This window comes from Xyrauchen texanus, chromosome 13 (genome assembly GCF_025860055.1).
Source record: "Xyrauchen texanus isolate HMW12.3.18 chromosome 13, RBS_HiC_50CHRs, whole genome shotgun sequence".
Lineage (NCBI taxonomy): Eukaryota > Metazoa > Chordata > Actinopteri > Cypriniformes > Catostomidae > Xyrauchen > Xyrauchen texanus.
The window spans coordinates 23,113,083-23,135,423 of record NC_068288.1 but is presented as its reverse complement, the minus strand read 5'-3'; the positions used below and the strand labels follow the sequence as shown (position 1 = coordinate 23,135,423).

The following is a 22,341-nucleotide window of genomic DNA, read 5'->3' as shown; positions in this document are numbered from 1 at the left end:
ATGCATACGTTAACTGAAGATTCTCTGTCATTTACACACAACACACAAGACAACCATTTTAACCAAGTGCATTAGTTTTGACTACTGCTCGTGCTCTGTGTGTGTGTCCTGTTAATTTCCTGCTATTAAAGAGGCGTTTCAGGCGATCCCATAGCAAGTTGACAGGTGCCATGCTGTACCTGTAATATGCGTGCGTCTCTTTTGGCCAATTATGTTTGGGAGATCAGAGAGGATCTCTGAATTCATGACTGCATACATCAATCATTACTGCATGATAATAAAGCCCAAAAAAGGTTAAGAACAAAAAGATTCAGACACTTATATTGCATTGAATCTAAATGCAAACATTACATTTAGAGCAGAATTCTCAGTTATTTAATTGTTACTGAGCTTAAGATATGTGTTTTTCATCTGTTACACTTTGTTGATATCAGATACTAAAGAAGATCCATAAACTTTTAATTTAAAATTTCATTTTAGAGCATCGGCTGATTGACAGGTAGAACGTTCATCCTAGAACTCCTTGGTTTTACCACACTCGCTTGGGGAGTCAAAATATATTATATATCCACTCTCATTATCATGTATACTACATTCCTGAATGTAGCCCCAGTACGTATGAAATGAAAACAAGAATGATGGATATAAATGGACCACAATGGTAATTTTGAGTGACAGATAAAGATTTTTTTCTAGCACAACCTCCGGTCTGAAAACACCACAATCCTGCTCCCAACTGGTTATCCATTTTAGGTTGCTTGCATATACTTTATAGTCAATAATTCTTTAAAAATCTACCTTTTATAAGATAAAATAATCATGAATTATTTTTATTTGTTTCTCCCAGAAAGAGGAAGGGAAGGTCCAAGGCCAACTAAACAACACAGACTCCAGTCAGTACATCCGAGACCTTAAAGACCAGATAGCAGATCTTAAACATGAGGTAAAGTCCATGTGTTTATATATAAGACAGTCTTTTTCAGTATTACTTCAAAGCATTGTGTTCTAGTCTATTGGTTTGTATGTTCGTTTGTATGTATGCACTACTACGGTACATTCTCAATCTTTAAAAAGAGCATGTTTAAAGGTGCACTAACTGATTCTCAACCATTTTGACTCCCAAGGCCCCTACCCCCAGAAACTGAGTGTCAGTACATTAAAACACTTTTTCATGATTAATTTTATGATTCAAAAATTCAGGAACTATCTGTTTATATGTTGTATGCCTACGTCCTAATTTTGAGCTTTTTTTAGCATTTTAATATAAATTTGTCTAAAGCATTATTCATTTCTTTACGTTTAAAACTTTTATAAGTGGAAAAATTACTTGGTGCAACTTTAACAATGTTAGCATTTTAACAATATTGATATGTATTTTGCACACACCTTGAAGAATTGCTATCTTTTGTATCAAAGTTAGCTTAGTAGCTTATGTTTTACCCACCCATGAGGTGCTCCTTTTCCTGCCTGATGTATGTTTTTGATCTTTTCACAAACTTTGTGAGTACTTTGAAATGATTTGTTAGTTTATTTCACAGGCTTTTTAATGTGTTAACTACGCCCTGCACATAGCCTCTTCCTGCACTTCAGTTTGCCCGCACACGCCTGTTACAGTCTTTAGCACTATATCAATACTCTTGAGGTGGTGCCATAACCACCCCAAAAATCTGTTCTGTTGACCCTAAGTTTTAAAGGAATAATACACTTTTGTTATAATTTGCTCACCATCATGTCATTCAAAACTCATATGACTTTATATCTTCTTCAGAGAAATTTTGAAGAATGTCCAGATTCCTCTCTTCAATACAATGTCAATGGATAGTGAGTCTGCTTTCAAACATCAAAAAGAATGCAAAAGTATCATAAAAGTTGCCCATGAGACTTGTGTGTCATATTCCAAGTCTTCTGAAGGCATACAATTGGTTTAAGCAGCTGGATCTGTTTTAAGATAAGCTTCATCAAATGTGCTCTGGTCACCATTTGGAATATCAATAACAATATTTGAACTGCTCTACACATTCAAACAAGATGCATACAGTAGTGACATTCGAACAGACAAATAAAAATAAAAAATCCAAATAAAGTGGGTACATCTGGTTGATTTAGCTTGAAGTCTCCATAGCCTTCTCTATTAGGCCATTGGGGCAAAGAGGCCACAGTAAAGCCCCGTTCACACCGCGGCCAGCCTTTTCGCTTGGTGTCGCTAGACCTTGTGATCTGTCTAGCTGGTGGGAGTTCCTACTGCTTCTGCCGTTCTAACTTTATTGGTGCACAGGATAACTGGCAATAGTAGTGTTTGAAATGCTGATTACAGATTATACTGCCAATAAAACTAAGATATTATTCTAATTGGACAAGGAATCAGTTCTTTAGCTTATAGAAATGCACATTCTGCAGGGGAGAGCATTTTATATAACCTGCATCAGTTCTTAATACATCATATCATTAAACAAGACAAACTTTATATCAATATATGAATCAAACTCACTCAGAATGCCGACACGGATTTCCATGCATAATTTTATTAGCCCATATCCATGTATTTGGTTACAGACAATTTTACTAATCCATCTTGCGTGCTCTTGACTCCAGTATCAAATTCACTGCCTGGTGACATGAGTTTATCTGTCTGCTCTCTCATTGGTAGTTGCTCATCAATTTCAATAAAGTTGAAATTTTCTCAACTTGTATTCTCGCTCCCCATGCCGATCTCTGTCGCCAATGGTCATGACAGCTCGTGTCGCCAGAAGTCGCTGTGCTCTCAATGAAAATTAATGGGATTGTGTAGTTTCGTCGCACGATGACGCTAGCGTGTGAAGGTGGCTTAAGAGGAACTAGCAAAGATTTGGTTGCTTGTTAAGATTCTTCAAAAAGTTAAAAGCATTGCAGAACTTTTTTCACCAATGAAGAGGTGTTCAAATCCAGTGAGATACCATGTGGATTTTTAAGATGTTTAATATCGCCACCTCTGTGTAATTCATATGCAGATGAAAATGGGACACACAAGATTCCCTTAATTGCCTTCACTAGGTTTCCAGATGTGTCACCCCTTCTCTGAGAACATAGCCCTGCAGGGCAGGGTCACAAATAAAGAAGTCAAGTCATAGATTCACAATCATGGATGCCTTTAGGGCTGAACTGCTTTGCATGGGTTCACTCTTAGTAGGGTTTACCTCTTATCGACACCTGTGTCAACTCTTGATGTCGCTAGGTGATGTCATTTTTGTGGCTGATGTGTTAATTGGGTTGTTGGCCAAGTCTAAGGGATTGTTTTAAAAGTGTTGTTTTGCTACTTATGTAGTAGAGATACATTTCAAACCCTGCCATGTCTTTAATAGTTGCTGTGGAATTATTGAGTAGAGGGCTTGACATCTTGAAAAGCTTTTAAGCTGGTCCGCCCTCCACTTGTGGCTGATGAGAAGAACCACTTGACAAGTTTGCAAAACAACCAAGATACGCACTAGCGATGATCACGGGTGATGCCAATTATTTTATTTTAGATCCGATACCAATAATAAATCAAGTCCAATATCGTCGATACTGATACTTCTATTAAATTGATTTTGGGATAAAATGGGTAATTTAAAATAAAAAAAATTGTCATAATTAAAGTCATTATTTTTATTTGTATTTTACATTTGTGAGCCTAAATAGAACATTATCAAACTTCTGTTTTGTTTATTCCGACAAAAATTTACTATGGTTTCTCTACAGTAACTATAGTTTAACCATGGTATTTTGTTAAACCATAGTTACCAATGATGTTCTATCATTACCTCTACAAGGCACTGATCCCTCTTTTTTGAACGAGCCTTGTGATGATGCAAGCGCTTGTCTGCTTGTGTCTTTCAGTATGCATTTTAAGGTAAGCAGAAGAAAACAAAAATTCCCATCCTGCATAAGTATTTGCTAATAAGGCCTGATACTTTTTATTTAACTTTGAAGCTTATGATTATTGTGTTCATAGAACATTTACGTTTACATTTATGCATTTGGCAGACGCTTTTATCCAAAGCGACTTACAGAGCACTTATTACAGGGACAATCCCCCTGGAGCAACCTGGAGTTAAGTGCTTTGCTCAAGGACACAATGGTGGTGGCTGTGGGGCTCGAACCAGCATCCTTCTGCTTACCAGTTATGTGCTTAGACCACTACACCACCACTCCAAATAATAATATCAAGCACCCAAGAGCTCTAGGGAGCAGATTGAAAAAACGTATTTCTCTACCAACTGTAGCAGCGATTATGAACATTCGAGACACTTTCACAAACTATTTCTGTTTACCTGCTGGACGATTTGACTGACAGAATTATCGTGTATACACAGTCTGAGGGGTGATGTGAAACAATCAAGTGTAGAAAAAATAATATTAGTTGTTAAAACATGTTAACATTTGGAACAAGAGTGATTATATGCCACTGCCACACATACTGTATATACCTGTGTTAAGTACATTTGTTTAAAATTATTGTATAATGCACAGTCATAATGACTGTGAAAACAAATGTTTTCTTATTTGTTTCTTATTGCCATGTACATCGTCTTGTGTTATACTTTTGTTCAAAACCCTGCATGTTACGAATTAAATGTGACAACATTTAAACACTCCAAGAGTATATATAATGCACACTATAGAACTAAAATCCCAACCAGTCTGACCTAGAATTAGATACTTTAAATCTTAACTGCTGTCAGTGACTGTAAATGATAGCACAACAATTAAGATTACATAAATTTTTGGGGACACCACCACGTTTTTGGTATACAAAGACATTTTGATACAAAGACATTAATACAGAGTGCACTTCAAGTCAGCAATACTATTAATATGATTCATATTTGGCATAAAAACCTCACTTAAGAGACTTTTAAGTTTCTGCAGTATATAGCACATTAGAGAGATGAGAGAACTTGGATAAGATTAAATACAAAGGCAAAAAAATGCAGCAGTATGGAATACATTATGAAGACAGTCCACACAAGATCAGAGAGTTTTTTTTAAAGGGGATGTAAGGCAGTGACGTAGCAATATCATTTACAAATTAAGAGAACCCATATAAGAATTTTTTTCCCAGCTTTTAAGACATTTGATGCAAATAAAATGCATGTCCTCACTGCTGGTTTGGGATTTCTTCCTTGAGTTTCTTCAGCGTTTAATGCCGGTTGTCAAAACCGTTTGCCCTCAAATGTCACCAGAGTCACCAGTTGCGCTTGCTTTGGTAAATGCAGCGACTCCTGACACGTGATCCAATGTTCATATTTTATTGATCAGGGCATTGTTGTTGCATGAATTTTCACTCTAAGGCTTCAGAGGAATCCATTGCTTCGAATCAAAATGTGTATAGTGGCGAGAAATTGATGCAAAAATTTGCAAAAGGTTTGCAAAGGCCTTAAAGTGTTGTACAAAATAATGTGCAGGAAAATGCTTATATATAATAATATTTCTCCTTGGATTACAACTGAACAGCAAGTCCCTGGTTTGACTCCCTGGTTGTTTTAGTACATTAAGTGAATAATTTTTTTAACAAAACCCGTATTGTACTTTTGTATTAAAAGTGCTGCAGTTTTTCTTACTGTCATTTGGCAGATTCTCTATTACAGACATATGCAATATAAAGTTTTGATTAATTGCAAGGTAAAGGTTCTTACAAGACAGGAATCACAATGGTAGGAAATAAGTATAATGCCCTCAATATTATATTTTTTTGCTGAAATGTGGGACAAACTGTGTCCCGTGTGTGATTTAACATGAAAAACAATTATGTTCCCTTAAATGCAGGACGATTCGATTTTGAACAATACGGTTTGCAATGGCAACCCTAGTCAAGCATCACTTGTTTTTCGGAGCATGCATGTGTACAATGGCAAGACTTGTTGTTGTCTAATTAAGGTGAATACATGTTGGACAATGCATAGCTGCAGTCGCATCATCTGGGTCTGTTAGTTCGACTTTACAGGTTAGTGTGATTTCAGTCGGACTGAATGGCAAATTACATGACATATTGCTTTAGTCTTATTGAAATCTAATTTTTAAAAGTGCATGTAAATGCACTGACTGATGACTAGTATTCCTTAATGTAGTTTGCTGCAACCAGTTTAAACATCCCCACTAGTTGACGTATGAGCAATCAAGTATAGCCAAATGTCACTGAAACATTTATTTATCCATTAGTAGTTTTGTTAACATAATACTACATGGTAAGTGTTCTTAACTGAATTTGACAGAACAGAAAATTTACACAGAGGGGAGGATGTAGTCTGATTTTCACCTCCTCCCTAATACTGCCAACAATAAGATCGTGGTTTGTGGTCAAACTACTTTCTACTAAATTTTGTCTTTTCTGCCATCTAAATCCCTATCAACAGAGTGCAGCCAGACAGCTCTACCTCTTAAAACCTGTCAGGTTTCGCTTCATACACAATCATGCAGTAGCATGAATCCTGTCTGTAGCCACAAACTCTTTGCGAACAAGACTGATTTGTATGTTTGTGGTTGTGGAATTAGAGCGAGGACCAATTGAATAATAGTACAGTTAAGTTAACGTTCTTTATTATTTCCTTGGATTATGGAAAGTAATAAAAGCCTGGATCAGTCAGATTCTTAAAAAGGACAAAGATCCAGTGAGGAAATCCGTGTCGGCATTCTGAGTGAGTTTGATTCATATATTGATATAAAGTTCGTCTTGTTTAATTATATGATGTATCCAGCGAGTGTAAGAGTTACCATCCAATCTCCCTGATCCAGCTGGACGTTAAAATATTGTCAAAAATGTTGGCTAACCGATTAAGTAAAGTTACAACACCTCTTATACATATAGATAAGGTGTGTTTTATTCGGGCTGTAACTCTTCTGATAACATTAGGCATTTCCTTAATGTCATGTGGGCAGTGGAGAACGATAAGACTCCAGTCGCTGCCATCTCACTTGAAGACAAAAAGGCGTTTGAAATGGTAGAATGGGATTTTTTTTTAAGATTTTGGAAATGTACGGGTTCGTGAATACTTTTATTGGGTGGATTAAGTTATTTTATAGACACCGGGTAGCGGCGGTTCAAATGAATGGATTAATTTCAGATTATTGTACTCTGGATAAGGGCATCCGGCAGGTTTGCTCTCTTTCCCCCTTATTATTCTGTCTTGCCCTGGAACCATTAGCAGTCACGATAAGAAAGGAGGATGATTTTCCAGGGGTGGTGGCGGCCTACCCAAGATTTCATTTTATTCTCATGCATTTGGTCTCAGGCTCATTGGTTACTCCCACCTGAGAGAACCCCTCCCTGGATTTGTATTGAACAGGAAGTTCCTGCCCCTATTTCGCCATTACAAAGCCTTTCTATCAAACTAACCGGAGAAGTTAAATCACACCCTGTTATCTCGCATTTGCTCTCGGTATTGACAAAGGTGTCCAGTGTGTTTAATTCAGACACTTATTTAAATGTAGCCTCGAGCACATGGCTGAACCCAAAATTATGTATTAATAAGTCCCCTTTCTACTGGACAGAGTGGATTCTGAGGGAGGTTAATATGATCTGTGACCTATATGAGAGTGGAGTGTTGAGAGCCATTGAAAATATTGTTCAACATTTTGGGATTCCCAGGTCTTGGTTCTTTAGGTATTTACAACTGCGCCACCTGCTCTGTTCTATTTTTGGGAGTAGCATACACCCCCCTAAAGCGGCAGATACTCTGGGAGTGGTGATAACTGCTTTTGGAAAAGGTCATGAGGCATCAGTGTATTACTCCCTGCTAATTCAGAGTCTGGGGGACGGCGCTTTGGTTTCTCACAAGATTATGGGAGAAATATTTAAACTTGGTATTGGAGGAGGGAGTGTGGGCTAGGATTCTAATAAACATCAAGTCTACATATAGAGATGAAAATGAATGCCTTATGGAATTTAATATTTTACATCGATTCTATTGGACCCCCTCTAGATTGTATAGGCTTGGTCTGAAAGGCACACCCACCTGCTGGCAATGCCAATCAGAAGATGGGACACAACCCATGTTTTTTGGTGGTGTGTTTTGGTTAAGGGTTCATAGTATTATGTGTGATGTAGTGGGCACTCAAATTTCATTTTGCCCCAGACTCTGTATTTTAGGTGATGGGGCGGTCATCAATATAGGGAATAAACACATAAAACATTGGGTTCTGGCCAGTGTTATGATAGGCAGACAGGTTATTCTTAGGGGTTGTAAGTTGGCTGGAGCACCCTAACCGCAAGAGTGGTGCATGGAAATGGGCAGGGTAGCGGCATTTGAGGAAATGTCGTAAAGAAGGCTGGGCAACCTAGGTCTATTTAATATAAAATGGGCCTGCTATTTAGCCTCCTTAGAAGACTCTCAGGGAGGAGCAGTGGAGAGTAATGAATATTTTTAAATGTGTGTGTACTACCTTTTTTTGGAAGTATACGTTTGTTTGTCATTGCCAATTTAACTTTTGACCACTGGGGTGTGTGTTTATGTCGGGTGGGGGGATTATTTGGTGGGGAAGTGTTATAATTTGATTCCACATTTTCTGTTATGTTTATTTAAGTTGCTGTATGGAATCAATAAAAATTGTTAACAAAAAAAATGAAACATCTTAGTACTAATAATGATTCTAAAGATTTTCACGTTTTCCTTAAAAGATCAGCCATGCTCAAGTGTCAAAGCGTTGGCTTAGTCATAACCTTAAAAGAAAGAGACGGAAGTCTCGTATCTGGTTGCTATTTAAATCACGTAGTTGCTAAACAGCGAGAGGTTTCAATCAGCCACATTTGCACCAAGCAAAACCATACTTGAGCTAATCTCTCAACATCATAAAGCCATGACTTGTCATACTCGTGTCCTCACTGCCATTTTGGTGCTGGCTTCCTGCTTGTTTGCTTTTTTCTTTCAGTAGCCCCACATCACCCATCTTATGAGTGCTCTGCATTTCAATGACAAAATAAAAAATGTAAAAATGCTTGTTAGAATAAAATACAATGGAATTACATATTTTGTGGAACGGTTACAAACCAGAATGTTTTAGTTGTGGTTACACTCAAATACCCATATATACATTTCTCCCCACATGTCTGTCTTTCTGAGGCAGAATGTTTCAGGTAAGCGCGTATGCATCTCCATCAACTGTGTGTTGTACGACAGAGCAGGTTTCTCTGTTCAAAGCCACATTTCACACAAATACTTTCTTTTCTTTCTTTTTTCTTGAGAATGGACATTTATTATAATTTAATGAGCTTGGAACATTAAATTATAATATGTGATGCATGATAGACCTCTTATCGAAATAGCCTGCTGACTTATTACTTACCGTGTGTGTGCGTAAACTAAATTTTACAGATTAGCAGGTCTTCGTCTTTTGATGTCCTACTCATTTTGGCCCAATCATCCCACTGAATGTGCATGTGTTTTGCAGCTTTTACCCTCCCTATCATTGTGGAGAAAGTTTCCCTGTGTTATGATTATTCCATGTGATCTTGTGCTAATTTGTAGGTTTTCCTTAAAATGTGTGGTTCCAACATACCTGCATTTACTTAGGATTGCATAGACTCTAAAATGTACAATGTTGACCCATTGACAGCATCTAAAACGTATCACTTTATGTATGAACAACTTTAGAGACGTACAAATGTTTCCGAATCCTTATTAAAACCATGACTATTGAATTCATGGAAATAGTAGGTTGATTTTATTTGTATTATAGTCTTTATTCAAGTTGTTAGGTTTAGGGGAAGGCTTAAGAGGTCTAAAATAGCCAACCTGATCACATAGAATCAGGTTACTAGATAATTACATTTTTGCCAGATAAGTTTTATATGGCTCTTTGTACATATCACAGCAGTTCCCTGGTGAAATAAACACTAGAGGCACTATAACAATTATTTTTATTCACTTTCACACCAATCATGAGTAAATTTGTCATTATAGATTATATAGATTGTCAGTTCATGAACACTTACTTTTCACCCTCTTTCTCACACAATGCTATCTGAAAACACTTTTACTGTAGCGCATGATTTGTTAGGCATTACATTTTAATGTTTGCATTAGGCCACAAAAATAACTATACTTACAAACGTTTTCAAATGCAATCAAGTTGCATGGTAGCTCAACTGATAGAGCATTGCAACTGCGATGCAAAGAACCTGGGTATTAGTCCAAAAGAGCACAGGAGTCCATGAATCAGAAGTATCATAAAAGAACCACAAAATGACGTGGTTGCTTGAGCTATTGCGCTTTTCACATTTGTTTTTATTACAATATCGGTTAGGTTTAGGGACATTGGTTTTGTTCATTTAAAACTCGAAAGGAAAATAAAGCTGAAGTATGTAATTTTTATGCCAGCAAACGAAATTGCAAAAATACACTTTCTGAATACGCCCCCCTTCTGTCGTTGGTCAATCAAAGAGATTGGCCCTCCCTCAACTCACGCCATTGGTTGAGTCAATGTTATTGTGACGGGTCTCTCAAAACAAACTAACACATTTTCAGAGCACAACAGAGACTCTGTGCTTACTGTTTTTGAGAAAATGAACCTATGAATGGCTTGCTTATTGTTGTCTCTGCATATTAAGCTTGGATTGGAGAATGTATTTTGCCACAGAAAGGTTACATACTTCAGCTTTAACCTTAAAAACCTTATTTGTTTTGGAGAATCTCTTTTTGTCCCACACAGTGGTCTTTTCACTTCGGAACTGCACAGATACCTGTAATGAATCATGTCATTTCATTCTTCAAAAATGTTACCACAGTCACATCATTTTCAGGAGATCAGGCTGAAAATATCTATATATCAGTAAAAATGTACTATATGAATACATGTAGAATAAAAAGGATTCGTAAATATATATACGTTACTTAAGCTGTAAATAAGTTCAAAGGTTTACAGATTAGACGTATTTACTTATTGTACATTTCAGAATATATCCAAACGTAAAAAAATGTACATGTAAATTTGAAGTACAAATCTGGTTTATTTGCCAAATAAAATGTATTTTAAAGATTTTTTTTCTTTCTTTCCTCTTCTTATAGATCCGATGTTTAAGAGGGCAGAAGGGCATACCCAATCAACCCAATTTTGATGGGATTCATATTGTGAATCACTATGGAGGGGATAATGAATCCTACCAGTCTTCTGATGAAGATGGAGTGAAGCTGTCACCCCATCTGACTGATCATCAGGTTGGAGGCCGGATCACACTACATCCAAACCTTGAGGATTCAGAAAGTGAGGGTGATGAAGGAGATGCCCTACGACTTACTTTGCCCTCAAATGTCAGCCGCAAGACAACTACAGTGTGATCTTCTGCATTGGTGACACAGACTGGCATCTAAAGGGAGGGAGAGCATGTCTGTAAGCTCATCCTCAAAATCTCATGTAAGTGAGGACAGTTAGAACTGCCTACAGAGCATTGAGCATGGGACTCGAACTGGAGTACTTGAAAAGCCTTCTCTCATCTTTACAAATGGACTTTGAAGTCACATCTCATGAGGTCATGGCTTACATCTGCATTTTTGTTTTTGCCAAAATGTGTCAGATGTCCAGGCACTTTATTTCTTAATTATGGGCTCATTAAGAGGGGTATTGTGCCTCTTGAGACTGTTTAGACCCAAATATTGAAGATCATCATATTGTGGCAGGAGATTCACAAACCTTAAAAGGGGGTGCCCCATGATTGTTTCACATTATGAGAAGTGGCTTCGTATAGTGTAGTGTTTTATGAATTGTCATAGCTTTTATTTTTTAATCATGCATCTGTTTTAACAAACCATGAGAAACCAGTGAGTGCATTTGTTGGTGTTTATAAGTTTGAGGGAAATGTGTTAAAAGGCACACTATCATCTTTAAAGAAATATTCAGGGTTCATACAAGTTAAGCTTAATCGACAGCATTTGTGGCATAATGTTGGTCTTTTAAAACAAAGCAGAAATCTGGGTTACAGTGAGGCACTTACAGTAGTGAATGGGGCAAACCGTAAACATAAAGATATTCATATTTTAATAATGGCTATAATGTATAGCCACAAGACGTAAACAATATATATGTTAACATGATTATAGTGTGATAAAATAGCTTTTTTCTTTGAAAACGTTTATCTAATAATTTGTTGCCATGACAATGTAACGCCCTAAAACGACCACAAAACAATTTAAACAACTTTGCAGCTCAAATAATGCACAAGTTTTAATAGAAGTATTAATGTAAGTGCTTTAATAAAATTATAAGCTTCACATTTCTGCTATTAAACTGTCCAAAAATTCACCATTCACTTCCATTGTACAGTAAGTGCCTCACTGTAACCTCAATTTTTTTTTTTTTTTTTTTTTGTTAAAAAGGGATGAGCAAAAATAATTATTGGCAATCTACATTATACCACAAATGCTGTCGACTGAGTTCAACTTGCATTGAACGTGGAATATTCTTTTAAATAGAAATCAAACTTTCCCACATGAATACATCAGTGTCATATCAAAAGTCAGAAATGACATAGACTTTTCTCCTGGCATGAATTATACATTTGGGTCTTTGAACATACATTATGCTGTGTATGTAAAGGATCCAAACTTTATGTAAATATGTACATGTTTTGACTTTTTTTCCATATCTATTATTACTTGAAAATATGTATTCAATGGATGTCGTCTTGTCTATATTGTTATGTATTGTACAGTTTAGTTGAAATGGATGTATTCCTGATTTTGGGGGGTATTTGGAGGCAACAAAATTCGCTGGCACACTGCTCTTCAGTCATTCTTTCATGTACTGTAGCTTTGATGTTGTCAGTTTTCCATTTCAGAGGATGGAGTTTTGTTTTCACACAGTTGTTTTGGTGCCTAGAAAGATTCTTTGAAATTCTTGTTGATTTACAATATTTTCTAGTATGCGTTATGTTGAGCATGTTATGAATGATCAATCCATGCAGACTGGTGGAATTGGAGGCACAAAGAGAGGCCATCTTAATATTGATTTTATTTCTCTGGCCTTACGCAAGCTAGGCACTCTGTGCCATCACAGGCAATGGAAATACAAGTCAAGTTGCTGTCCCTCCTTTTCTTATTACATCGGTATTCGAAACAACTTATTAAACAGCTTCAGAGTTGGTTTGCATTTTTGCACAGATGACATGCAAGCAATGAAATATACTACTTTCCCCACCGTTAATGGCAATGGCTAGATTTCATTTAGCTTTACTTTGCATTGTTTGTTCGTTTAGTATATGTTTCCTGGTGGTGCATTTGAAGATGTGACTGGAAGGCAAAGTAATCTTCAAAGAAAAAGAATGAAGTCATAATGTTATATCAGTATCACTTAAGATGTTCAGTTTGTCTGAAGATGTATAGCACATGAGAGAAAGCCTTACAAACTACCCTGATGGATGTAAAGACCTACACTATAGACCCACCTTTTAAAAATGCCAGTCCACCTACAAAATAAAGACTTTGCAAATCGAACAAACTTCTCAGTGCAAAGCATAAAACACTAATTTGATTTAATAAACATTATTTAATATAGTGTACAGTACAAACTGTGGTGTTCTACATTGAATGCCAGTGGACACTGGATGTTCCTGTGGGCATTAAAGAGGCTTTACAGAGCGTTGCCAGTCCAGAGTGTCTTATGAAGTGTCTTGATTCAAATCACAATAAAAATATCATTTATATATACCTTCGATTTGCGTGCCTTGTTTGCCATTCTCATTGCATCAAAATGAACACATAACGTTTCTGTTAAAGCACTGGGGCGTTTGATTAATCTAATCTTGTACACAGACCCATGTATTCAATTATTAAAACGTCATAAAGGTGTTCAGAATTAAGTGATTACATATTTATAAACTATTTAATAAGTGTTATTTCTGGCCGTGTAATTTCGATGTGTTTTATTTTCATTAGGCATTCATTGTTTTCTTCATGGCAACGTTTGTAAGTGTTCATAAGTGGACAGATATGACACGCTCTCTTAAATAATAAATATAACGGATTCAGTATGCTATGAAATAAACAGCTGTTGAAGCCACAGCCCTCCTCGCACCGGATCACTATAGAGATGTGTAGCAAATAACGTTATTCAGGAAGCTTTTTTGTCTCTGCTCATATACGCTTAAAAACACTTGCGATGGGCTGTGCGCTCATTGACTCAGTCTATAACCCAACGACTGTATCGAAACAGACTGAAATATATCACAAAGAGCTGCGGGATCAGGTAAGTTGTGCAAATAGCCTACTGTCTGCAAATGAAACTGAATTAAATAGAGAATGATTCATGGGGACTTGCGTATTCTTAAATCAGAGTTTTGCTAAGAGCAAATCACATACGCGCGTTTCCAGTTCTGCATGAAGTTTAATTATAATATGTAGCATACTCTATTAAACATGCACACTAAATAAAACTCATTGACTCATTTAACCACTGGTTTGCCTCGCAAAATGCAAAATATAAATGTTTAAAGTTGCAATGCATGGCCTACCACCCACTCGTAGGAGGCATTTCGTGGATGACATTTAGTTAAAAATGTAATCGATTTAAAACGAATCGCCTATAAGCACATGCGGTCATGAACGTTTTGGCATAACGTTTTGCTTTTGGCTGCTCAGAGAAATAATCCGTCTCTGCAGCTGAACTGTATACTGATGGGAAATGTTTTATTATTATTATTATTATTATATTTATTAATAAATATCAGTTGCTCATTCTTGTATTAAAAATAGCGACGGAAGCAAATTGACGGTCAAGACTTTTATTGTTGCTTTCTATTTTCGTTAGCGTTTATTTTGTTGAATTGCTATATCTAAACGATTCTGGAGCAACGCAGAAGTCGCCCATCCCACTTTCTGTTTTAATTGAGATAATTATTCCGTTAATTCGCCTATTATTCCTGTACTAGGCCTACAGTGTTGTCTTAATAATTCATTAAATGGACATATCTACATTGATGCAGGACAAAATAGTTATACACCGAGTAGCTAGTCTATCTGTCACTCTTCAAAGAAGAAGAAAGAAATCGTTTATAGATAGAGGACAAAGTAAATGTGAGATAAAAGGCTTGAAAAACCGGCCAAGATATTGCATTATCGGTGTCCAAGCTAACGAAGCCCGGAAGGTGACATGTCTAATCGACGAGTGGCACATTGCGATTTGATTTCCTGCGCTTCATGGCTGACCAGTGCTGACTCTTCTTGATGATCCTGGACTGTAAGATTGCAGCTATCAGTGTACGGGTGGGCGCATCCCGCAACCACTGTCATAAATTCATACGGACACTGGTAATAATAATAATAATAAAAGTGGAAAAAGATCTAAAGGAATATTTCTTCTTTTACATTTGTACAAAACACGGTTACTTAGGCTACATGACAGTTATAGCAATTGACCAATTCTTTTTTCTAACGTGACACTGCAACTGCACTCTAGGAGTTTATGAAGGTGGCGGGCGGCTGTCACTATAGGCAGGTGAGCCGTAGACTGATGGACTGGCTGCACGAGCTCCCACTGATTGTCTGCCGCACGAGCTGAATGCGTGTCCCTGTTGTGGCCACGACAGATCACCGGCGTCCACACTGAACAAGGCAGCTCTGTTCACTGAGCGACTATACGAAACTCGAGAACACCGCGACCCCGCTGGCGTGCGGACAGCTTTATTTTATGAATTGATTTTGTTTTTTTGTTTTCACAGCTTTATTTTATTTTATTATAGCCTACCTTTATTTACATAAAGGCTCACTTTATCACAATGCACATTAATGAGCCTAATCATACACTTCAGAACTTCACAGCTGCATTTAAGTGTATGCAACTGTATGTTGCAATCTAATATGGGCTACCAGATTTTACATTATCTAATTAATATCTTATTAGAAATAAGATATTACAATTAAACATGCAGTCCCTACATTAAGCATGGGGGGAAATAGGCCTACATAAACCAGTAACAAATGTAAATTTCACATGAAGCATTTCTCCCTATATTTTTAAACATCTGGTCCTTCGTACACTAAACCTTTAAGCTTGGTATAAAAGGCATTGAGATGCACAGCCTCGGTTGCCGTGTCTCCGCGTTTCCTCTCCCCCTGCAGCTAGGGATTGAGTAACACATTGATAAAGCAGTGTATCACTTGTCCTGATAGGCACGGTTCCCCCCGGACCAGTCTGTCCTCTCAGAGAGGAGCGGACCAATCACAGGCCGAAGGCTGGGTAGTTGTCCCTTTAAAGCACCTGTCTTCATAACACCTGGCAGACGAGTGAAGTGCTTTACGCATGCTCCCACTCCACCGTATCCCCTACACAGACGCGCTGCTCTTCAACCAATGGTCTTTCAATCTTTTCAGAGATAAAATCAGCCGCCGCATCCCTGGATCTGACAGACTGCCTGATCATCACTAATGCTTGAGGACGTTGGAAAAAGGAACCAGTGGAGACACAATGCCTAGGTCTTTCTTGGTGAAGAGCAAAAAAGCACACAGCTACCACCAGCCACGGTCTTTGGAGGATGACTACAAAAGACTTGATACAATTTTAGCTGGTATATGTGCAGGTTTGTCAAAATTACATAATTTTGGGAATAGTTGGCTATTGTTGTGAAACAAATACTAAGTCCAAAAGAGACACATGTATAGCTATATTGGCTAATTAGTAGCCTACACTGTAAACAATTCTCAAATTTTAACGGTAAAATTGCTACAGAAAAAACAAAACGTTAATTGATTAAGGAGTATTTTAACTGTAAAATATACAGTAACATGTTTTAATATATTTTAAAACACAATACAGTAGTTTTTAAAATAAAATGTTGTAAAAAAAATATTTTTTTAGATGTAAAAAGTACAATGTTCCTGTATAATTAATGGTAAAAATGTACATTGTTTAACAAGAGAGTAAATTAACTTTTTACAGTAAATTATTGTTAAAATTATAGTAAAAAAACAATAATCGGGCGTTCCCACAATTCCCTGCATGACCCGTCATATTTGATTAGGCCTATATTTAATGGGATTAGTTATGTTTCTTCTTATTTTTTTATATCAGTTATGTACATTGGGGTGTTCTGTGTTATATTTGATGTAGTTTAGTTCATGTTTATTGCATTATTTTAATTTCACTGATGGTGTTTAGTGTTGTGCGAGTGACACTGAGCACTGTCTCTACATGTTTACTGGTCATTACTCCAGGAACATCTATTGATGAGGTTTATGACATCATGTGCTCTTCTGCATTTTTTTTACAGTAATTAGCAATACCTTATATAGTAAGAAGCAGATTTTTACAGTTTCAGAAGTTTAAAACTTCAAGTTTAATTTTTTTTTTTTTTTTTTTACTGTAAACTGAACATAATTTGTTTTACAGTGCAAGCGTTGTCATGTAAATTACAACAGTTTTAAACTGTAAAATGTATATAGATTGTTCTGTAAAGTTGTTTACTATATTTTTACATAGTCATTCTGGCAACCACAGCTGCCATTTTTTTTTTCTTCTTCTTTGTAAAAACAACAGGATTTAAATTTTTGGAATTATTATTTTTGTTTACAGTGCAGGCTACACGTTTTATTGTAGGCCTACATTTCGTTATGGCAGGCTTTAACATATAAAGTGAAACTGTAGTTTTTACCTTATGGTGTTGCAGTTATTTAGGATATGACAGACAATGACAGACAATTGTAAGTGTAAGAAATGCTCTTTAAATGTTTTTTTTTTTTGTTTTTTTTGGCAGATTCGTGATATAAGCCTATTTGAAATTTTTATTTAAAATAGAATGAGGTCAGCTGAAGTTTTATTTTTTATTTTTTTGATGGGAAATGGGCCTTACAAATTTGCTTTACATGAACTCATAACAGAAAGCAAAACATCAGATGAGTCGGAGTGCTGTACGGATGGCTTGCCAAGCGACACGACTGGTGCTTGTTCACCGGATTCTCACCTGGTGGACCCCGCTGATCTTTCCTCCAAGTCTCCCCGCAGCTGTGGAGAAAGTTTGTGCGACCGCTCCTCGGATTACGACGACTTCTGGCGACCTCCATCACCATCAGCATCACCGGGTATGAGTGTATTTAATCTATAGCCTACGGTAGACATATGTTCGTCCTATTTCAGTATTTTTTATGATTTTATATGTGACAACACGAATGTATTTCGAAAACACTTTATACGAATGTTCCATTTGTTAAGGGTTTATAAAAGGGTTCATTAAAGACAGATAAGTCAATTACGAATTCACAATAAGTCATTGATACACGGTTATAACAACATGACTGAAAATGCACTGCTTTCCAAATAGTGAGCCATTTTACCTCACATATTATAAATGCTTGATAACACCTATTCAACAATTGTAACCTATGAAAATATACCGTAATGTAAAGTAGACACATGTGTTAAGGATTTGCCATTAAAAACATAGGTACACAACGTTCTGTAGTTTAAAGGTCACCAGTAACATAATAATATTGGCCTATGCTGTGAATGAGCATGAAGACCTGAAAAGTGTTTTTTTGCATAAGTCTTTAGGTAATATGGACTAGGTAAATTTGGATCACCCGGAGCAGCACAATTCTTTTGACATTAATGTGTGAGTCAAGACATTACAGTATTACTAAACACAAAACAGACTGTAGCAAAATTACATAATTTGGGCATTTTTTGTTGTTGATCAATGTAAGTATGAACAAGTGTATTTATTAAGCATTTATAACATTTTTAAATGTTCACTATTTGGCAAATGTTGGATGAAAGTTGTTATAACTGCATATTAATGATTTATAATACATCTGTAAATGATTTCTTTGTCAATAATGAACATTCTTGTAAAATGTTACCTATTCCCTCGGTAGAGTCTGAAAAATCCTTTTCACCCTCCGTTGAAGAAACACAGCCGTTCGCCATCCCCTTCAGGCCTTACACGTGGAGCAGATACTCAGGATGTGAAATCAGACAGCTGGTGCAGCACACCCTCAACCATCACCACTCTCTGGATGTGGAGCGGCCTTCTCCGCCAACCTATTATAATGACCGTGTGATCGAGCCCTCTCTTTTCACTGAGCGAGGATCTGGGACAGGCATTTACAGTTTTGGCTCAACTGCCACCCTGTTTGAGCGTGCCACTGTCTCTGGACTCGATGACAGAAGCTTGCTGGGAAAAGGAGCTGAGGTGAAGGCCAGCTCTGATGTGATGCGTAGTCGTCTCCTGCTAAATGGCGCCTACAAATGTATAAAATGCAGCAAGGTAATGTGAACTAACTAGCTTGAAAAGGCCCTATTATGCTTTTTGGAATTTGACCTTTCATTTAGTGTGTAATATAGCAGTTTGTGCATGTAAAATATCTGCAGAGTTACAAAGCACAAAGTCCACACCAAAGGGAGTTACTCTCTCCCACCGAAAACACTGCTCCTGAACTGCCTGAAGCACCTGGTTTGCAGTCCAGCCATTACATCCATGACTTAGCTATGTCACAATGTAATACATTTGCATAATGCCCATGGTTGACCAGTCACAACAGACTGGGCCAGCTGACCAGTCAGAGTAGACTGGGCTTTTTCGGTAAGGGGGGCTTTAAAGAGACAGGAGCTAAAACAGAGTGTTTCAGACTGAGGGTGAAAAGAGGTGCTGCAGCAATGTATGAGAAAAATTATGTGTTTTTTTAAACATTAAATCATGTAAACCTATTGTAGTAGACCCTGTAAATGAGCATAAATGCTCTTTAAATAGGTTGCTCAGATTTTTCAAAATAACATAAAGAAGGATATTGATAAACATTATCTTGTTGGATCCACAGGTGTTTTCGACACCACATGGCTTGGAAGTTCACGTCCGGAGGTCTCATAGTGGAACAAGACCTTTTGCTTGTGACATCTGCGGGAAAACATTCGGCCATGCCGTCAGTCTGGAGCAACATAGAGCAGTTCACTCACAGGTATGGGGTGAATGAATTTAGCTACTTCTTATTTGGTACCACTTTACAATAAGGTTCCATTTGTTAACATTAATTAACAACCTTAGTTAACATGAACTAACAACAAAGCATATGTTTACAGCATTTTTTAGTCTTGCCTAATGTTAATTTAACATTATACTAATAGCCTACATTTCTGAAATCAATGTTGTATTTGCTAACATTAGTAAAGGCATCAATAACTAACTAAAATTAACAAATGCTGTATAAATATATACATTACTGTGCAAAAGTCTTAGGCACATAAAATGTTTCACAAAAACATTTGTCAGATGGTTATTTATGTCTGCTATATACATTTGATACTCCCAAACGTTCTATTTGCAAACAGAATAGAAAAGAATTGAATAGAATAGAAGAACAGGGAGCCCTGCAACAGATGGCATGGCCCTCACAGAGCCCCCCACTGAACAATGTGTCAGTCTGAGATTACATGAAGAGACAGAAGCAATTGAGTCTAAATAAATAAAAGAACTGTGGCAAATTCTCCAAGAAGCTTGGAACATCCTATCTGCCAACAACCAAGACAAACCGTGTCCAGGTGTACCTAGGAGAATTGGTGCTGGTTTGAAGGCAGAAGTGTTCACACCAAATATGGATTTAGCTCTTTTACTGTTTACTGGACTTTGTATGATGTTAATTGATGATGATTATAATTGATTTCTTTAAGAAATCCTCACTTTGAAAGTTTTTCACAAGTGCCTAAAACTTTTGTATATATTGTTGATTGTTTGTTCATGATACCTAATATTGTAAACGAATGGAGCCTTATTGTAAACCATTACCAAAAAATGTAAAGATAAATAATAGATAATAAAAACACGTCTTTCTTCTATAGGAAAGAAGTTTTGATTGTAAAATCTGCGGGAAAAGTTTTAAGAGATCGTCCACTCTGTCCACTCATCTCCTGATACACTCCGACACACGACCCTACCCGTGTCAGTATTGCGGAAAAAGGTTCCATCAGAAATCCGATATGAAGAAACACACATTCATTCACACAGGTAAACGAAATTCATTTGTAACGTGCACATTGATTGTCGTGCAAGTGTTATGCATTCAGATGTGTGAAGGACTGAAACAAGTTTTTCTTTAGTTTGATTCGATCCACCTCAGATTTGTTTTAGGATGCGTCTAAAAAAATGGATAGCTGATTGGTGGATTTTGTCTCACAGGGGAGAAGCCACACAAATGTCAAGTGTGCGGGAAAGCTTTCAGTCAGAGCTCCAATCTGATCACACACAGTCGAAAACACACCGGATTCAAACCGTTTGGATGTGACCTCTGCGGCAAAGGATTCCAGCGCAAGGTCGATTTAAGAAGACACAAGGAAACACAACACGGACTGAAGTGAGGAAGCATGCCTTCATGGACCCAGGACTTTACTAAGCAAACACTATAAAACAACCCATTGGAACTTTAAGCATGCAACGAAGGCTTCCTCATTACACGTTAAATCAGTGTTTTAGAGTAGGCGACCATCTGAGTTTACATCAGTTGTATAGAGCTGTTTATGCTTTGTGTGAGTTGCTTACGAGTCAGCAGCAGGCCAGCAGGTCTAGCAACTTTCATGGTGATGTTCCCCATGCTGTCATAGGATATCTCGACCCAGTCAATAGCCCGCTGCAGAGACTTGCCAAGCATCGTGTCTCAACCCAAAATATTATCACCAAAATAATATAACCGTCGCCAGAAAGGACACTGTATCACCCAAAATATCAGCTGAAGGAGACAAAAATGTAAATCACCGCATTTCAAAAGAATGCCACTTTGTTTTCAACGCTGCAAAGGGACTGCTGGCAAAACATGCACTACAATAGACTGCGTGATTTCCTCAAATAAAGCATTGTTTGTGTACTAGCTCGACTTAATTGATATGGCAACTTGTCGGGCTCTTTCCATTCATTAGGTTTTTTTTTTTCTTCTTCTTGAGAATAATGAAACAAGTATATAAATCTTCTTTTGCATTGAGATCTTTTTTGAAATAGCCTATATTAAATTGATGCGTATTTGTTTTATATAATTTACACTATTTATTGAAATAAACTATTAAGAAAAAAACATTACAATTTTGTATAACTGTTTATTTCGTGTATTACTTCTCATTCAGCTCAATAGTTTACACTAAGCAAAACCTCTGGCCGTATAGTGCGCGCACCGAATAAATCAAATCTACATCACTTGTTTTGATGCTGCATTCATTTCAGGCATACAGGATATTCCACAAGTCTAAATACAAGTTTCTAATTAAAAAAATAATAATAATACATTAACATTACCATTCCTTATCTTGTTTAAAATAAATAATATATTAATTCGGAAAAAATAATAAAAAATACAAAAAAAATTATAAAACGAACTAAATAAATAAAAGCTTTTTTTAAGGAAATAACAAATGCGTTTTGCTGTCAATATA

General features: G+C 36.8%; 2 protein-coding genes across 7 annotated transcripts in view; both read left to right on the top strand.

Moving 5' to 3' along the window:
* Nucleotides 1-13,640, top strand: part of LOC127654057 (ecotropic viral integration site 5 protein homolog) — a 72,801-nt gene extending 59,161 nt beyond the window's left edge. For all 6 annotated transcript variants that reach the window (XM_052141009.1, XM_052141012.1, XM_052141011.1 and 3 more), the window contains 2 exons: nt 848-943; nt 11,016-13,640. In XM_052141009.1, the coding sequence (XP_051996969.1) occupies nt 848-943; nt 11,016-11,285 (366 nt within the window). In that variant the 3' untranslated portion in view covers nt 11,286-13,640. The remainder of the gene's footprint in view (nt 1-847; nt 944-11,015) is intronic.
* A 445-nt stretch (nt 13,641-14,085) lies between these two features.
* Nucleotides 14,086-21,923, top strand: LOC127654064 (zinc finger protein Gfi-1-like). Its single transcript, XM_052141036.1, has 7 exons — nt 14,086-14,187; nt 16,311-16,516; nt 17,814-18,014; nt 18,807-19,198; nt 19,749-19,886; nt 20,764-20,929; nt 21,101-21,923. The coding sequence occupies exons 2-7, from the start codon at nt 16,405-16,407 to the stop codon at nt 21,277-21,279; spliced, it is 1,188 nt and encodes a 395-aa protein (XP_051996996.1). The 5' UTR covers nt 14,086-14,187; nt 16,311-16,404; the 3' UTR covers nt 21,280-21,923.
* The last annotated feature ends 418 nt before the right edge of the window (nt 21,924-22,341 follow it).

Excerpts from the sequence above, each read along its gene's own strand:
- LOC127654064 (XM_052141036.1), top strand. The coding sequence starts at position 16,405 with ATGCCTAGGTCTTTCTTGGTGAAGAGCAAAAAAGCACACAGCTACCAC. Across the intron at positions 16,517-17,813 it reads TTTAGCTGGTATATGTGCAG|AAAGCAAAACATCAGATGAG; the intron begins GTTTGTCAAAAT and ends AACTCATAACAG. Across the intron at positions 18,015-18,806 it reads ATCACCATCAGCATCACCGG|AGTCTGAAAAATCCTTTTCA; the intron begins GTATGAGTGTAT and ends TTCCCTCGGTAG.